This window comes from Thermobia domestica, chromosome 7, assembly GCF_964235325.1.
Source record: "Thermobia domestica chromosome 7, izTheDome1.hap1.1, whole genome shotgun sequence".
In the NCBI taxonomy this organism is placed as follows: Eukaryota; Metazoa; Arthropoda; class Insecta; order Zygentoma; family Lepismatidae; genus Thermobia; species Thermobia domestica.
The window spans coordinates 258,135,590-258,155,594 of record NC_137460.1 but is presented as its reverse complement, the minus strand read 5'-3'; the positions used below and the strand labels follow the sequence as shown (position 1 = coordinate 258,155,594).

The window sequence follows — 20,005 nt, the reverse complement described above, 5'->3', positions numbered from 1 at the left end:
CGCGTTTCCACGGGTCATTCTCATGACTTTCGATTTTTCAATGTTGATTTCCATTCCATATAGTTTTCTTGTGTCAACTATTTTGTCAATCATCTCCTGTGTCCTTCTTTGGTTCTAGCTAAAATAACCATATCATCTGCTTACCTGAACATATTAATGATCTGTCCTCCAACCTTGAAATAACCTCCCATTAATGCATCCTTTGTTAAACATTCACTGTAAATGTTGAATAATTAGGGTGACATAAAAGTGTGGATCAATAAGTCTTCGGCCTAATGCTCTTAGAAACAAGATCCCGGCCCTGAAATTTAACATTTATTGTAGTCTTTAGTAGACTTACACGTAAAATCTCATTTTCTTTTCTAATTACAGGGATGTGAATTAACCGTTTTGTGCCATTCGCGCCTTCTGAATACTGTGCAGTGGTAAAGTTCCTATTGAAAACAAATACTAAACACAAAGCAAATCTATGAAGAATTGGTGAGTACATTCCCTGATCTTCCCCATCATATTCAACTGTAAAGGGATGGTGTTACGAATTCAAGTCATGTATGGACGCACCACGTGACGGTTGCCTATGCATAGTGACGAATGAAGAAAACGAAAACAACATCCATGATATCGTTATGGCTGATCGAAGAGTGACTATACGCAAAATCGTAAAGAAACTAACGTACCATATGGTACAGTGCAGTCAATAGTAATCCATGTTCTACACCTGAAAAAAATAATTATCGATGGGTGCTAATAATGTTGTCCATATATCAGATGAGGCATCGAGTGGTTTGTTCCCAAGAACTATTGGCCAGGATAAAGAATAATCCAGACAAGTTTTACAAGCAATTTGTGACCATAAATGGGACTTGGGTCTATCATTTCAATCCGGAGACTAAACGGCAGTCTGTCATGGTTTCCATGCACCCGTAAATTGCGCGTTGTAAGAAAGCGCCGAGAAGATAATAGCATCAGTCTTCAGGGATGCGAAAGGAAATCATTGACTATTTGCCACGTGGACAAACCATCACAAGTGACTATTACGCCAAATTAATCTGAAGCTTGCTCCAAACCATCAAGCAGAAACGAAGAGGAAAGTTGTTCGGCAAAGTGCTCTTTCATCAGGACAATGCTGCGGTCCACAAGTCAAAAGTTGCAATGCCAGTTATTCATGATGTTTGCTTCGAATTGATCGACCATCCACCCTATTCAGCAGACTTGACCGCAAGTGACTTTACCTATTTCCAATTTGAAGCAGCAACTCCGGGGAAAAAGATTTGAAAATGATAACGATGTCATGTGTGCGGTAGAGGAGTATTTTGAGATTCTCGATGAAAGTGTTTTTTTTTTTTTTTTTTTTTTTTTTTTTAAAGAAAGGTATGCAAATGTTGGAACTTCGATTGGTCAAGTATATTGAGGTCCAAGGAGACTACGTTGAGAAATAAAAACAATGAAGATCGAAACACTTTCCTTCTACTCTAGGCGAAAACTTATTGATCCTCCCTCGTTCTACGTCCTTGTGTGTCTCCTCCTCCAATCTCCATACTACTGGTTTCTCCTTCATTCAAGCGGAATTTCATTCGTTGTCCTATATAAAGACAGCTTATAACTCGCCACTCTCTCCAATTGACCCCTATTTCTATAAGTATTTTCAGAAGTTTGGTCCAATTGACCCGGTCGAAACCTTTCTTGTCACCAGTCTATGAAGCACAAACACAAACCTACCTTTACGTCAAGAACTCGTTCTGATATAATTTTTATTCAATCCAATAACTGCTATAATTTTCTCCACTCAGGTATATCTTGTTAATAAGCTAAGTCAGTACTTTTGTTGCGTTGTCTCCTAATCCCTTGACCAAATCTTCTAGTATGTCGTCTTCTCCAGTGGTCTTCCTACTTCACATGACTTTGATGCCTTGTACTACTTCACTTTTCAATATACTAAGGTCCTTTTTCTTCATCATCCAGCTCCTCCTCTGCTTCGATTGCAATATCTTCGGGGTAGTTCTTGTGATCATACAATTATTTTATGTATTTCTCCTAAATTCTAAGTATTCTTTGGTGATCAGTAACTAAACGACCCCGTTGATATTCGATTACAAATATTTGTATACTTTTGTTAGCTTTCCCTCCTAATTCTTGTGCTTCCTGATACATGAGATCATATCTGCTGTGCCAAAGAAATTCCATTTTTCTTGACATGTATGTCCCACGTACTTTCCTTTGGCTTTGTCCGTCTCTCTTCTCAATTCATTTTCAGCCTTCTATTATTTGATGTCCGTGGTGTTCCTCATTCCGCATTCCTCCGTCTTCTTAAGCATAGCTTCAGTTATCCATGGTTTTCTCCGTTCTCTTTCCATCCGGCCAATTTTATTGTGGAGTGTGTCTAGCTGAGTCTGTTTAACCTTTCCCTAACTATTTTCTACATTGCCTAACTTATCACTCATTGTGGGGGCTCAGTGGTAGAGCGTTCACTTCTGGTGCTTGGGGTCCCGGGTTCGATCCCAGCCTCCGCCAAGTGAACTTTTTGGTGAACAAACACCGTGCTCGTGGGTTTTCTCGGGGTTCTCCCGTTTCCTCCCACTTTCTTCATTCCACCATTTCACTCATTTCTCATCATCACCGTCTCCTTTAGCCTAACCGGCATAACCGTGGGACTAAAACTCAAAGATTTCATTTCATTTCTTTTATCACTCATTGCACACAATTTTTCAATCTCTTCTTTCAATTCATTGTCTATATTTCTTAGTTGCTCTAAGTTTCATTTTAGATTTCTCCTCCCATTTTTCTTGATTGACTTGAACCAGGTTTTCACTTCCGATACCAGGAGATTGTGATCCGAATCAATGTCTGCTGGTGGTAATGTCTTCATATCTCGTATACTGTTCCTGAAACGTTGCTTGACAATAATGGAATCAATCTGGTAGCGTTTTTTTTTATCTCTTGGACTTTTTCACGTGTATAGTTTGGTTTCTCTTTTCTTAAACGACGCACTCGTCACTACCATATCATGTTTCCTGCAGAAGTCTATAAGCATTTGGCCTCGTGTGTTTCTTCTATCTAGTCCAAATATCCCTTCCACCTTATTGGCAGCTCCTCCTACGACGCCGTTGAAGTCTCTCATTACAGTGGCATTGACCTTACCTCTTCCCTCCTGATGCAATATACCCCTAGTCTCATCATATATTACTTCTACTTTATTCTATCATAGTCGGTTGTTAGTATATACACTTGTATTGTCACAATATCCACTGCTTTTGCACTTGTTTTTAGAAACATCAAGCGGTTACCGCTATATTCCACTTTGGTTACACTTCTTCCTACTTCGTTCTTCATTGCTACCGAGGTACCATTCTCTGTCTTAACGTAACCCGAATAGAATATTCTGTAATTTACCGTAATTTACCGATAGTATGTTACCTTTTCCTGACCATCTCCCTTCACGCAAGCCCATTATGTTCACTTTACATTTATGCATTTCCACTTTGAAATTGTCAAATTTACAGGCATGTTCTAAAGTTCGTACGTTCCAGATTTCTATGCTGAAATAAAAGTTATTATCATAATTGTTTTCTTCTACTATGATTCCTTTGGAGTAGTCCTTACCCGGAGATCCACACATGGGGACTATTTTATTTCCGGAATATTTTATCTCAGGAAGAACCAGCACAGTATTTATTTTACTCCTCCGTCCCTTTCAGGAAAAAATACTAGGTGGCATTCCGACTTCCAATCCATATCTAAATGTAGTTAACCACCTTGTTCTTCGTCCGCCTTTTAGAAAACTTTCCCCTGTTGAGGACAAGAAAGTGCCGTGAACTCCACCCGCTCAACCGGCCTACAAGAAGGCCATTGCCACCTGGTAGAGGCAGACTCCTTATCCTGGGAATCAGTCTGTCCTAACCTACGCCTAAGACGTTGCCCTCTACCTCCAGCGAGAAGGTATTAGTTGAGATTTTGTTTCGTTTAGGTTGAGACCTGAAAGCATTCCTAATATCTCTCCAGTACTTTTAGAATGTACGAAAAAATTAAAAGAGAGGACATTTTTTGAAAATACTTAGTTTCGAATCCAAATTGGTGATTTGTCTCAATCGAAATAGTCCTTTAGTCTCTACATTGGTAAGGTGCCCTATATTGAATGAAATATTAACAACAATAATAAAAAGCAGCCAGATCAGTCATCTGTTTCCGGTTCTTCACCATATCAGTAATTGAGGATTGTTGGGAAACGAATTTGAGCTATTGTATAGACATTTATAGTATATTGCTGCACGTTCCCCATGTCATTTCTGTATATTACATGCTGAAAGAAAACTATCTTTTTTCATTTTTATATTTGTCAGGGCACCTTACTATTGTAGAGTTCAAACAGCTGGTGAAATGAAAACAACCCTTTTCCAACTTTTCTTTGTTTGTCTATCTTTATTCATAACAAAGTTGGCTATGGTCCCGAGCTATTGATGCATCCAGCATATTTTGCTAAGTTCGCAAACTACTAATATAGCTAGTTTCTACAATTTAATTTAAAAGTATACTCCAACACTTTTCCCTTTGGAGATCATTCGTGGCTAAGCGGCTAGCGTACGAGCATTTGTCGTGGGATACCTGGGTTCGTTTCCCGGCGGGAGCTCATGTGATTCGGATTCCACATTAATCAGTAGGTTCTGTCTCATATAGCCCCGCTGCTGAAAAGGACGTTATACTTAAAATCTACTTCTCTCTTTGCTCCTTTTGCATAACCATCAACCTTTCTCTTGCTTCCTTTCTTTTAACGTATCTGAGATTCTTGTGCACGTGGCAAACCTGACTAATGTTCTACTTATTGTGAGTCAAAGCCATCAGACATTATTGTCAGTATATTCTATACCTGTCATTATAATATTACAAAGTACTAAAATTCAAAAATAATTTCCTATCTCTATTTTGGATATTGTATAAGTAAGAAGTTGGAAAGAGCGCAATTTTGTAAGGAAATAAACGAGGTAAAGTAGACACTACTCCGCAAAACTAGGAAGTATTTCTGCAAGAAAAGACAACGTAAGGCACTTAATATACAAGATCCGAACTTAACAATATTCAGCAACTGAAGTCTTAGGAAATTTATAAATCCAGAAAAAATGTGGGATCTTGTGAAATATTGAGAGTTAGATCGGAAGTTAAGCGGTACTCCTCAAGATATAAAGTGTGAAGTTGGTTCAGCAAGTGTTGTGACGCAGCAGATAAAACTAGAGTCGCGTCGCTGTATGAACGCCCTCAATTCACGGTGCACTACTGCCTAAAGCAGAACACAGATCGCTTGTCTTTTGCTGCTGATGACTCCATATTCTTGAAAATATTCAGCTGTTGCTACGTCACGCAAATAAGGAAAAACAGTTCACCCGTAAGATATTATGGAAAATTAGGTGTATGCTACTATTTGGAACACAGCATTAACTCCACGTGCTGCAAAGTCAGCGACAATAAACAAATGGACTGCACTAGCAGCGTAACAGCGAGGGAAGTAACATAGTAAGCACATTATATTACATTCACAATGTTTGGTTAGCTATAGCCTAATACTTAAAGCCCCATGGGATTATAATTATTAGATCTTGTTAATCTATGTTCGAGTCCTATCAGGTACGGTGTGATGTGAAACGCAATGCAAGTAAGTCTAAAATATTTATTCCTCTTCTAATTCCTAGAAACGTACTGATGACAACACTCAGATTATGATTTTACCTACGTTATAGAGTTTTCACGAGCTATTTATTCCACCAATTATTAGAGATTTTTTGGCTCTTAGTCAATACGGACGGAATTTTGTAGCACACTTTAACACCTAGATAATGCATTGCATAAATAAATTACTATTAATATGAGTGATTTTGTAAAACCTCACCTCAACTTCACCAACAATGAAAGTATGTTCCTCACCAGCTAACGACATCAGTTTCTGATTTACATCGGGACGTATGGTACTACCATCATTGCGTTTTTCATCATAGTTGTTGTCATGACCATCCAGAACTCTCAACAGCACAAAGTAAGTACTGAAAGAAAGAAATTGATAGGTTAGCAAGAAAGAACTTGTGATATGATATGCAAGGACATAGGGTAAAAGCGATTAAAATATGGATGTTTGTGCCAGATGAAGCAAGTTCTACAAAGCTGCCAGAAGCTCCCTGAGTTGGAACTTAACCTAAGATAAGACTTATAATAAGCAGAGATGAACCGAACTCAGAAGCTTTTCGCATGCACAATTTTGGAACACAAGATCTGTTGCCGATCTGAACCTGTCCTTGCCGGATTTCGACCACTAAATATAGCGAAGATAGGTTGCTTGCCCACCAAATTTGGTTCACATCCAGACAATGGTTACCGAGAAATAAAGTACCATATAGAAGGCAAGTAAAGTCAAGCCTGTCCACGCCTTAGATAAACTATCAAATATAGCGATCTTTATTCCTTAGACTACGGGCTACTTACCGATCAAAATTTGCTCAGATTTGGACAGTACTTATCGACATAAAATATCGCATACATAGGCATATACACATATACACATACATATTCACCTGAAATGAAACTATAAGCTCCCATATGTTTATGCCCGGAGCTAACGAAAGAAAGGTACATCGGTAGAGGTTAAAGTAAAATAAGTGATGCTCTCGGTGTACAAGAGAATCAAATGCACCGTTTTCGTCATTTAGGTGATATTTCATTTTTAATATTTCTATCTGAAGGTCCTTTTAGAGCTTAAAAATATCTTCAGATATGGTAAACTATCTTTAACATGTAAAACACAGTATTCCAATGTACTTGGGGAATCGTGGAAACATTATCTCGATGTTTCTCACACTTTGATAGCTGGACTTAATTCCTTTATGCTCTAAATGCACCAAATAACAAATACAAATAATTATTTTTAATAAGCATTATTCTGGGCTTTAGGAATCAATGTGTGAATGCAACGAGTGGTTTCTGAAGTGAAAGGGCAACAGTTTTAATTTGGTCTTACTTGTCAGCTTGGTTAAAACATAACATTCATTGAACCTTCATATGTAAAGACTAAATATGGACAAAGTTCTCATCATTCTATGTGCCAAAGACATATGTTATCGTTGATTGACACTAAGGAAAGTCACTCACGGACACGAATCACTAGTGAAAGGGCACAAGTTAAGATTTATCTTCTTTCTTCCACCCTAGAATGATGATCTCTTTGCCATAAAGGTAGACAGAAGAGTTTCGATGAAAATCGATCCACAGACTGACTGATCTGATTTTCCATCAATCGCTTACTTTGATTTTTGCTTTGATTTGTAAATATATATCACGTTTGTTCTATGGCAAAATCATGAAAGTAAAGTCCTGACGTTTCTATCCTTGTGCATTGCTTTATTCAGCTGACTAATTGGATTTTATTTATCATTTAAATGTTAACGAGGAGTGCACCCACGAGAGGTTCCATCGGGTCCGCACCCCCTCCAAACATCGTTGCATTTGCTCTTTTTATTGGTAAAATACCTTGGAAGAGAGTAGTGATGAAGAGCTTTATACCCAATCTACTGTTGAACTCAATGATCACGTAGAATGATGAACTGTTTATGCAACCACAGACCCTTCAAGAGCTACATAGCTTCAACATTCCCGATCAGGTTATTCTACCGAAACTCTGGTCAACGCCAGTGATGTGAAAGATGCTTCAAGAATCGTGACCGCTAACGATTAGAAGAGGGTTATGTCCTGCGATGAGTTAACTTTTCCCGTTTGTCCACACAACAGATTGGATATGTCAATGCAGCATGGCCAAACATGCGCTTGGTATGGACTGACTTCTTCCTACAGTTAAATACGAAAGCTATTACCTTCCGATGTGGCCCGTAATTTAATTATTTTTTGCTTCTATTATTATTTTCTAAGTGAGAACTATAACCAGTGAATATGTAGACATTTTAGGTAACCAGATATATCGTATAGTACAGATGTTATTTGACGACAGTGCAGTCTTCCACGCAACGATGTGCATCTCAGAGAATCAAACCTCTTCAAGGTTGGCATGAGAAGCATCAGGTAAAACTTCAAAACCTTCTGTGGTGGTGTATATTCCTTATTATGTTTATTATTACTATTAGGATTATGGAATATTTAGGGTTTGATTAAGAGCAGAGAATCTGAAAATTTTCTCTTCCATTATTACTCACTCAAATCATAACTGCTACATTACATGAAAAAAAAAATAAAGATTCCATCTCTTTCGTTAACTCTCTATTAAAACCGGAAGTAGTTAAAATTATACATTTCCGGTTTGAACGTTGTTTTTCTTGCGCAAACGATTCAGCGTCTCAAGGCAACGTTTCATTACTATCCAAAATACTGGCCTGAAACCGGAAGTGATTCTAATTTACTATTACCTCCGGTTTTAATACTGATTTCCGTAGAACAGACGCGGTAAACACTATCAAAATGTGGTTTCTTACACTCCATTAAGCGTAGTAAGAAAAGGAATTTTAAAAGTAGATTATCGCTACTTTTCGTTTCTTCTTTCTTCTCATGAAAGATACCGGAAAGTGCGAAAATAAATTTTCCACCCTTGTGAACTGTAATTAAGGAATGATAACAGTGATGATAACAATGGTAATGCGATTAAAGATTGGAATAGAACTGATGAACTTGTTGTAACGTTGTAGTAGGGATGCCAGTGGAACTTAGACCATCCGAGTATACTGCTAGTGTTGACCAAACTGAATTGAACTGATACAGATTTAATAATCCGGTAATCCGGAGGGCTCATATAGTGCATATGTGAGACAATAGAATGTATGACATTTGCGCAAGACATGAGCTTATGCCCTAAAGGGCAAGCTAACAAATATACAGGCTGACATAATTTTCTCCATGAGGTCAAAGAAAGATTAGCGGAAGAAAACAGAAAGATTGATGTGTTATATGAAAAGGAAAGAAAGAAAAAGTAGTGAATAATGCTCTGATTATCGTAAGTTTTACTATAAAGAAATTATCTGTGGATTTACTTATTTTCTAACTAACAAAATCGAAAGACACTATACGGTTGTCAAGTCAAAATCGACACTTACTAATAATTAAATTAAAAATATACTAATCATTAGTTCTACGTTAGTACTGGTTAGTCCTCAAGCACTACGTTAGTACTCTCACCCATGTACAGTTATTAACGAATTAAAATGGCGATATTCACTTGACGTCAAGCAAGAATCGCCACTATTGTAAATATTTTTCAAAGTATTCAAAAGTAGTGTATATCGTTAGTGCTTCAAGCGCAACGTTAGAACTCTCAGCCACGCCAAGTTATTAAACGAACTAAAGTGAAAATATTGAAATAATATCAAGCCGAAATCGTAACTATGGACATTCTTGTAACTTTCTAGAAACATTGTTCTTAGAATAACCTCCGTGAAGTTGTTCCCCATTTGAGCACTGATGATCTCTTCTAGTGCTATCGTTAATGCTTCTAAAAAAATATTCATTTTGTTAGTGCTTCATTATCAGTGTATACATAGTCAATTATGTCACGAAACTCCTATGAGAAACACATTTGCAATTATTAATTGGGCCAAATTCTTGGGAAATTCAAGAGTAGTAATGATCTCTTCTAGTGGAATCGTTAGTACTTCTTAGAACTCCAACTCCCAACTTTAATGCTTCAATAGTTTGCACGTTAGAATCAAAACCTTTCCCCCAGAAAGCACTAACGTTGGGTCCTAGTGTGATCGATAGTTCATCGTTAGTGCTTCTAAAACACTAATAGTTTCGTTAGTGCTACTCTATTAGTGTAGATATAGTCAATTATATGTAACGAAACCCCCATAAAAATACATGGGAATTTTTCATTGGGTCAAATTCCAATTTCCAACATTAATACTTCAATAGTTTAGACGCTAGATCCAAAAACGTTCCTCCAGAAAGTATTAACGATGGATGCTAGTTTAATCGATAGTTCATCGTTAGTGCTTCTAGTAGGTCAAACTCTCGCCAAATTCAAACATATTAGTAATCCCTTCTATTGCAATCGTTATTGCTTCGTTAGTGCTTCTTAGAACATCAACTCACAGCTTTAGTGCTTCAACGGTTTGGACATTATAATCAAAAAACTTTGGGAGATAACTTCAAGTTAGCCCCTCCCCAGAAACCACTAACGATGAAACCCTAGCGCAATCAATAGTTCATTGTTAATGCTTCTAGAAAACACTAATAGTTTTGTTAGTGCTTCACTATTTATGTAGATTGGCCAATTATGTGCCACGAAACTCCCATAAGAAATACATGTGGAATTTTACATTTCGTGAACTTACCTCCAAATTTAAAATCACTAATGGTCAATTGTAGTGTAATTGATAGCGATTCTTTAGTGCTTGCTATTGCATCAACTCCGAACATTAGTGCTCATCGTAAATGCTTTTGTCGGAAGGGTCTATCTTATAGTTAGAACGACCTACGTTTTATCTTCTAGCATCCACAGTGTTGAAAGTCTAATAGTGGAAATTCTGCAATAAAACTCAGTAACGAAGTAGTAACCACTACATTATATGTGGTCATTAATGCTTTTAAATTTGGCAGGAATTTTACAAAATAAAACATTCCACGTGTCTAAAGTTAGCTTTGCCCACATCTCAAATACTACTAAATCTTTTCACATGGTTAGTGCTACGTTAGTGCAATGAACACTAACGTTAGTGCTATGATAGTTTAGAAGTTACTAATTAATAACTCAAGCTGGGCTAACTTTACATTTTTAACGTTTAGACAATTTTACACTAATTGTGCCACAAAAGTGGTACAAACATCGGCGGTTAGTGCATTGTTAGAGCTCTATAAAATACTAAGCACTAACTTTGGTGCTATAATAGTTTAAAAGTTACTAATGAAAAACTAAATTGGAGTTAAATTTAAATTTATCGAATTTTACTATAATTATCCCACAAAGGTGGGGTTAGTGCATCATTAGTGCTTAACGAAACACCAATCACTAAGGCAAGTGCTATCATAATTTAGGAGTTATATATGAATAATTCACTCGAGGCTAAATTTAAATTTATCGAATTTTACAATAATTGTCTCACAAAGGCAGAACAAACGCTAACGATTAGTGCATCGTTAGTGCTTCATAATGCACACAGAATTAACGTTACTGCTATTCAGGAGTTATTAATGAATAACTCGGGCATAATAGAATTTAAATTTATTGAATTTTACATTAATTTTCCAGAAATATACGACAATAACTAAAAGTTAGTGCATCGCTATTGCTAAATTTTAAATATTTTTCACTAATTGTCAGAGAGAAATCAGACAAATATTAGCGTGCATTGTTCGTACTCAATAAACATTAAGCGCTTTCGTTAGTGCCATCATAGTGTAGAGATAGTAGTGAATAACTCGTCCGGAGATAATTTTAAATTTATCTAATTTTACAGTAATTGACCCTCAAAGGTTAGTGCAAACACCAGAGATTAGTGCATCGTGAGTGTTCAAACAGTACTAAGCACTAACATTAGTGCTATCATAATTTAGGAGTTATTAAAAATAACTCGGACGCAACTGAATTTAAATTTATCGAATTTTACAATAATTGTTGTCTCAAAGGTGGAACACACATCAAAAGTTAGTGCATCGTTACTGATTCCTGAAACACCAAGAAGTAACATCAGTACTATCATAGTTCAGAAGTCAATGTAAAATTCGATAAATTTGTATAAAAGTCAATAATATTCAGTCATGTACGAGTTATTCATTAATAACTCCTAAACTACGATAGCACTAACGTTAAAGCTTAGTGCTTTTTGGAGCATTAACGATGCACTAACTGCAGGTGTTTGTACCATTTTTGTAGCACAATTACTTTAAAGTTGTGTAAAAATTTAAAAATCTAAAGTTAGCCCCGACCGTGAAACTCATTAATAACTTCTAAACTATCATAGCACTAACGTTAGTGTTTAGTGCTCTAACGTAGCACTAAGCATGTGAAAAGTGGTAGTAGTATTTGAGATGTAGACGGGACTAACTGTAGACAGCATGGAATTTTGTGTAATTTCTGTCAAATTTAAAAGCATTAATTACCAAATATAGTGTAATAGTTTCTACTTCGTTACTTGGTTTATTTGCACCACTTCCAACATAATCCATCAACAGTATGGACGCTAGAAGATAAACTTATGGGGTGCTAACTACATGCTTGCACCTTCCAACATAAGCATTCACAATGCGAAGCGCTAATGTTCGGAGTTGATGCACTAGCACGCCCTAACGACTACACTATAATTGACTATTAGTGATTTTAAATTTGCCGGGAATTTTACAAACTGCAAAAACCCCCATGTATTTCTTATGGAAGTTTCGTGACATATAACTGGCCACATCTATACTAACAGAAAGCACTAACAAAACTATTAATGTTTTCTAACGATGTAACGTGGGTGCCTGTCACCACGGCATGGCGCGTCCTCAGGTTGCGGATCGAGGAGAAGGCCTCTAGATATAGAGGTTAGCTGCGAATATACTGAATAAGCAGTCGCAGACAGCCGACTAGGAGTGGTCCTCCAGCTTGGGAGTTTGGGTAAGGCTAACAACCTCATCCTGTAAAAATAAAAACTTGTTCAGAAATATTCAGAAAAGCCTCGGACAAGGACTGATAACTTGGCACGATCTCAGCAAAAAAAAAAAAAAAAAAAAAAAGGACATGAGATTTGGAACATGGAATATTAGGAGTCTTTATAGGGCAGGCGCGTTAAAATCCGTAACGAGTGAGTTAGAGAAATACAGGATGGACCTAGTAGGAGTTCAGGAAGTTAGATGGGAAGGAAATGGATCTGTGAATTCCGGAAATTTTACGTCCTTTTACGGGGAAGGAAATAACATCACCAGTTAGAAACAGGGTTTTGTCGTTCACAAACAAATATTACCATCAACTAAACGGGTTGAATTTGTTACTGACAGACTTTCTTTTATTACTCTTAAGGGACGGTGGTATGATATTATTGTTTTAAATGTACATGCCTCAACTAAAGATAAGGATGACGATATAAAAGACAGTTTTTACGAAGAAGTGGAACGGATATTTGGTCAACTCCCGCGATACCATATGGAAATTCTATTAGGGTATTTCAATGCGAAGGTAGGACGAGAGGATATTTTCAAACCAATTATAGAGAACGAAAGTCTGCATAAAGAAAGTAATGACAACGGTGTTAGACTCGTGAACTTTGCAACATCCAAAAGTCTAGTTGTGAAGAGTACAAAATTCCCACATCGCGACGTTCATAAATATACTTGGACATCACCAGACGGAAAACCACATAATCAAATTGATCACGTTTTAGTAGATAGAAGGCAATCTAGCATCATTGATGATATTTGGTCGTTTGGCTGCCTGTGACACAGATCACTACCTGGTAGCAGCGACAATACGTGAGAGATTATCGTTGAATAAAGGTAATATTCAATGTCCGAAAACGGAGAGATTCAATTTAAAGAAATTAGAAGCGAGACAGGTAAGAAAGGAATACCAGATTGAAGTGTCGAATAGATTCTCGGCTTTAGAAGATTCGGAGTGCACTAGTGTTGAGGATACCTGGATTGAAATTAGAGATAGCATTAAAATTTCGGCAAAAGAAAAATTGGGACACTCGGAAATACGTAGGAACAAACCATGGTTCGACCAAGAATACATAAAACTAGCAGAGAACAGAAAACAGGCACAATTACGCTGGCTACAAAATCCGAATGAAATAACTGCACAAAATTTTGCAGATATCAGGCGGGAAACTTGCAAACTTTTAGAACAAAGAGACGCGATTTTTTGAAAGCTAAAATTAAGGAACTTGAAGATAATAGTAAAAATAAAAGCATCCGGGACATGTATAAGGGGATCAGCGAATTTAAGAAAGGCTATCAACTTCGTGCTTATTTATTAAAGAAATCTGACGGAACAGTTCTCACTGATACGGATAGCATCTTAAAAAGATGGAAAGATTTCTTTGACGGTTTGCTTAACACACAACCAAAAACTAGTGTGCGTGGAGAAAAGGAGATACACACCGCAGAACCGTATATTCCAGATCCCAACTGAATAGAAGTAGAAACCGCTATAAAGAAATTAAAGAAACACAAATCTCCGGGTGTAGATGAAATCCGTCTAAGTTAATTTTAGCTGGAGGCGAAAAATTGTGGAACAACATACACAAACTCATTCTCCTTATCTAGAACAAGGAAGAATTGCCACAAGAGTGGAAAGAATCAATCATTGTTCCAATTCACAAGAAAGGCGACAAAACTCACTGTAATAATTATCGAGGCATCTCTCTTCTGTCAACATCCTATAAAATCCTTTCAAATATTCTATTAGCAAGACTGACCCCATAAGCAGATGAAATTATTGGAGATTATCAGTGCGGATTTAGACGAAATCGATCAACTATCGACCAAATATTTACCATTCGCCAAATACTCGAAAAAAAAAGTGGGAATACAATATCCCGGTACATCAATTATTTATTGATTTTAGAAAGGCGTACGAGTCGGTTAGGAGAGAAACATTATACAACGTTCTTACAGAACCTGAAATACCGGGAAAGCTAATTAGATTAATTAAGATATGTTTAAATGAATCCCAAAGTAAAGTCCGGGTAGAAAAATTTTTGTCCACGAGCTTTCACATCGAAAATGGCCTGAAACAAGGAGATGCGTTGTCGCCATTATTATTTAACTTTGTGCTAGAATACGCTATAAGGAAAATCAAAGATAGCAACCAGGGCCTAGAGTTGAACGGTATTCACCAGGTTAGGGCATATGCTGATAATATAAATTTAATAGAGGATGATAGGAGAGCAATAGAAAGAAATGCAGAGATGCAGGCACATGGGTTTAGAAGTAAATGCAGAGAAAACTAAATACATGGAAGTGAGTGGGGACGGTAATACAGAAAATTATAGATGCTTTAAAATATTAAATAATACTTTTGATAAAGTGGATAGTTTCAAATATCTAGGATCAATATTAACAGACGAAAATCATATTCACGAAGAAATTTAATGTCGACTAACACGGAATTCGTGTTACTATTCGGTTCAAAATCTCTTGCTGTCGCGAATTCTGTCCAGAAATTTGAAGCTTAAATATACAAAACGAAAATCATGCCTGTTTTTCTGTATGGTTGCGAAACATGGTCACTTACTCTGAGGGAAGAACATAGATTGAAAGTATTTGATAACAAGATCCTGAGACGAATATTCGGACCCAGGAGGAATAGGAATGGGGAATGGCAGAAACTTCATAACGAGGAACTACATAATTTATATGGTTTACCCAACATTGTTAGGGTCATCAAGTCTAGGAGTCTTAGGTGGGCTGATCATGTAGCTAGAATGGAAGAAAGTAGAAACGCTTGCAAAGTCTTGACTGGGAGACCAATCGGAAAACGACCATTAGGAAGACCGGACGATATGACAATGGGAGGACGATATGAAAATGGATCTAGCAGAGATTGGAATACAAAGTAGAAACTATATGCAGTTAGCTAAGGATAGAAGTCAGTGGAGAGCTTTTGTGAACGCGGCATTGAACCTCCGGGTTCCATAGGCCATAGAGTTAATTAGTTAGTTAGTTAACGATGTGCTATCGGTTGCACTAGGTTTCATCGTTAGTGGTTTCCTGGGGAGGGGCTACCATGAATTTAGTCCCCAAAAGTGTTTTTGTTCTGGCGTCCCAACTATTGAAGCTCTAATGTTGGTACTATAAAAAGCACTAATGATTGCACTAGAACTGATCATTAGTGCTTTTGAATTTGGCGAGAATTTAACCCAAGAAAACTTCCCTATGTATTTAACAATGTGGCGATTCTGGCTTGACGTCAAGTGAAAATCGACACTTTAATTCGTTAATAACTTTACATGGGTGAGAGTAGTAAACCAGTACTAACCAGTACTAAGAAAGTACTAACGATTAATATGTTTTAAATTTCATTATTAGTAAGTGGCCATTTTGACTGGACAAACGTAGAAACTATACGTGTTTCTTTTCACAAAAATCCAAATAAGAATGGAAAGACAGGACTGCATTCTTCGTTATGTAGAACTTGCGAATTACACAAAAGAAATCTTGCTGTCACGTAGGTGAGAGCGCGGAACTAACAGTATGCCAATTCAGAATCATGGAAAATTGAATGAGAATTACGAGGTAGATTAGAGGGATCCTGAGTCAAGAAAAAGTACCAATGAGTAAAAAGAAACATGCTTAAATACACGCATTAAGCCTTCACAAGAGTTGTTGTTTGGATGTCTTTAGGATTCAGTTCCACGGAAAAAAATCAGTTTTTGTTGTAACTTAATCACTCAAACGATTCAGACACAGGAAACACCTTTGGTTTTAGCGGACTTAAAATGTTGCACCTTGGCTAGTCATCGGCGAGGTCAACCGATCAGCTTCCTTGCCAAATCTAGGTAAGGAACTAAAGTTAGTAATGCACTTACTGGAACAAAAACAACATATGGAAAATGTGTTAACATTGGAAGATGAAAATTTCCTCAGCCAACTCCAATATAGGTGCATTAACCCTACAGTTTTAATTAGAATTTCACGAATTTATGGAAAATGTGAAGCATAAGTGACTTTGCCTTCTAACCGCCACTACTCAAATTAATTTTTTAAATTATTTTTAATTTTTCTTAGTTTTTTTCTATTTTGACTAGTTGCAAAAATGAGTTGTAATTAATAAATTATTCCAGTATTCTGAATTGAATTACGACATGTTCTCAAGCATTTTCTCAAATTTCATTTTTCTCTTAAAATTCATTGTTTAAAAAAAATATTATTACCATTTCACATCGAGTGACAAGTAATAACATGGAGTCAACCAATCGTCGTTAATAATTTACGAATTAAGGCAAAGTGTTTCATTAAATCAAGAGCTTTGGATTTTAATTTAAGGTTAGCATGATTAGTTTCAGTGGTCATAAAGATAACAAATAAATGATTCCTAGGTTTTCGATTAATTGGTTTACAAGTGTATTAAGTTTCAGATGTACTCAGGTCTACTGAGATGAAATATATCATGTTCATCCAAAGGAAAAGCTGCAATTTGTTACACGATTTTGTAATGATTTTCGGTCATGAATGACCAGTATTCTCGGAGATGGCTAATGATTCGATAACCAGATCGCTTCGAACAGACCCAGAAGTCAAGAAGTAGAAGCAGAGTCTATTTTCTGACGCCCGTTTCCCCAAATTCTAATTTGTTAAGAGAGACGAAAATCAAACGAATAGCTTCTGTCTCTCTTTCATTTATCACCTGTTCCCACCATATCTATCTCAGATCTATCATAGATTCCTTTCACCTTCTTCGTTAACCCACTATTCATAGCCGGAAATGGTTAAAATTGGCAATTTTCTGTTTCAACGTTTATCGTCATAGAGAAAATACGGTAATAGATAGCGAGTAACGGGCTTTTGGAAACGATTCAGCGTCTCAAGACAATGTATCATGACATTCAACAACATTCTAACAAAACCGGAAGTGCATCAGATAAACTATTATTTCTGATTTCAGGAATACTGATTTCTCTAGAGCAAAAATGGTAAGGAATCAAGAAGCGGCTGTTTACAATCAATTCAGCAACCCAATAATGGGTTCTATCTCCTCTCTTAGGTCTGTATTCAAACCGAAAGTGGTTGAAATAAAGTATTTTGGGTTTCGACAGTTATTGCCACAAAACAAAAACGGTAAGGAATAGTGAGTAATGGCTTGTTCATATGATTTCAGTGTCCGAGGAACTTGATCTTATTACTGTATTTCAACCAGTACTCACACATGCACAAATTCAAGTTTAACTGTTGAAATAGCATATAGTTTGAAAGAACTAGATTCACACTATGAAACGATATTCACTTGTTATTAAAGAAAGATGAATTGCAGCGTGTACGCACAGTCCTCTAGGTTAAAATTACCTTTTATTCTACCAGACTCAAATATTGGAATATATGTTCATTACTGGTCTTTAATTAGTTCATCATCCCGAAACTTTCTCTTTCCGTTCTAAAGAGCTCTATTGCCAACAAATGCATTCACAAAATGCCTACCGAATTGAAAACAATAAACGTAATCATTATTTCCAAGAACTGATAGAGAGGTTTAAAACTTTAATCAAACGAAAATTAAAGAAAAATAAACAAAGTACTACTACTACTACTACTACTTCTACTACTACTGCTACTACTACTACTACTACTACTACTACTACTACTACTACTACTAATAATAATAATAATAATAATAATAATAATAATAATAACAGCAACACGCAAAACCCTAAGAGAACGTCCTCAGACAACGCATTAAGTTCCATCTCACGAATAAAATCTAGTATATAATGACTAAATTTCTCATTATCCCCAAAAAGGAGGGCAAAAAGTTGTTTGACAGTCCTAGTTATTTTTTCTAAAATCTGAATATTTCGGATATTCTTTGAGAATGTGCGTTTTGTTGCCATAGCTCAACTCCACTCCTGAGAATACATATTTTCGACTAGTCACAGAGCTCACGGGAGAAAGTGATCTATTGTAACAAGTGCTAAGGTGGTGTGTTAGGCTGCTAGCTGTTACTGAAGACACTCTCAGACGCGTGTTATGAAGTGCATTCTATATACACAGTGCCGTAGAGCAAATCGATTTCTATGCTATTGTACTTCAAGTATTGTACTGTATTAATAGTGTATAAATATTACATACCTGTTTTCTGTAAGTTTTGCGTTCCCAGGAGGCAGCAGGATATCGAAGCTTGTGTTGGTCACACTATTATTTAAAACCTTTACACTTCCCTCAATCACAGGTGAAAATAATTTTGTTTTTCTGGTGATTTCGGCTTCTTCACCCAGAACAGTTGTTTTTCCTTTTAATTTAAGCTTGTAATATGTTGAAGGTTCTAGATCTGTCACCTACAATGAATGAAATAAGTTTGTTTTATTAGAACTGGCATGTTATACTGTAGATTCATTATTACCGCTGAAGGACAAAATTAGTACCAAAAGATAAATGTGTTATATAATACCAATTGCTTTTCTTAAGAACGTGATATTAATAAAAGGAAAGACATTGTAAAGAATAACATTTTGGTACCTCAAACATCTAAAAAGTTTCACTTCGATTAATACAATTTCTGAGCGCTAGTTTAGTGACTAACTTGTTTGATTGATTGAATATAGCATTTAGACTAATGAGAAATGAAATGACTTTTATAGTTGCAAAGTTGTGCCCTTTTGGCTCAATAGGGTGAATGATTCATGAAAGAGAATGGTTGTTAAATTTTCTCTGCTCTTTCACCAGGAACCGAAACTAGACCCAAGTGCACTACAGCTACACGCACTAACTGCTAAATCAAAATCTAAGGTTAGCATCTAGGTCAGTGGTTCTCAACCTATGTCCTATGAGGATAACCATTTTAACACATCCTTTTGCCAGCGATCCGTTTATAATATCTGGTTTGTAATAAGTTTGTGTGTGATTTTTAATATACCTATTGCGGTGATCTCACGATATCAATTTACTTCTAATAGTAGAATTCATTTCTTGTATATGGTGGATAAAGTAACTTCAATAAAAGCGAATGGATTAAAACAAAATGGCCAGTTCATTCATATTACAAATATCGAATCCGATTCGTCATACTGTTTTAAAATGGAGGCCTTTTCAAAATATTAAAACTTCATTACTCACTTAATGTCGGGTCATATGATAAAAAAGTGATTTCTAATTTTGATTAAAAATCTTGGACACTTGCTTAAAAAAGTTATTTTAATTATATTTATATTTTTCGCTCATCTTCGACCCTCAGGTTGAGACATTGAAAGATCCTGGTCTAGGCTATATGAGACTGTACCGTATTGACGATAAGGTTATTATATTTTTGCAACCCGTATATATTGAAGGTGATCACTACATCTGCCGGGTTTATGAACTAGCTATTAAAGCAATCTACCTTTGAATGACGTTTATATTATCCAGA

At 36.3% G+C, this 20,005-nt stretch overlaps 2 protein-coding genes across 2 annotated transcripts in view; both read right to left on the bottom strand.

Moving 5' to 3' along the window:
* The window catches only part of LOC145690850 (receptor-type tyrosine-protein phosphatase kappa-like), a 132,314-nt gene extending 113,390 nt beyond the window's left edge, over window positions 1–18,924 (bottom strand). Inside the window, exons 1-2 of the mRNA XM_081766212.1 lie at window positions 18,733–18,924; window positions 5,876–6,026 (exon numbers count right to left, since the gene is read on the bottom strand). Coding sequence (XP_081622338.1) covers window positions 5,876–5,923 — 48 coding nt within the window. The 5' untranslated portion in view covers window positions 5,924–6,026; window positions 18,733–18,924. The remainder of the gene's footprint in view (window positions 1–5,875; window positions 6,027–18,732) is intronic.
* The window catches only part of LOC145689688 (protein sidekick-2-like), an 87,408-nt gene continuing 83,786 nt past the window's right edge, over window positions 16,384–20,005 (bottom strand). The window contains exons 12-13 of the mRNA XM_081763885.1: window positions 18,733–18,938; window positions 16,384–16,477 (exon numbers count right to left, since the gene is read on the bottom strand). Coding sequence (XP_081620011.1) covers window positions 16,384–16,477; window positions 18,733–18,938 — 300 coding nt within the window. The remainder of the gene's footprint in view (window positions 16,478–18,732; window positions 18,939–20,005) is intronic.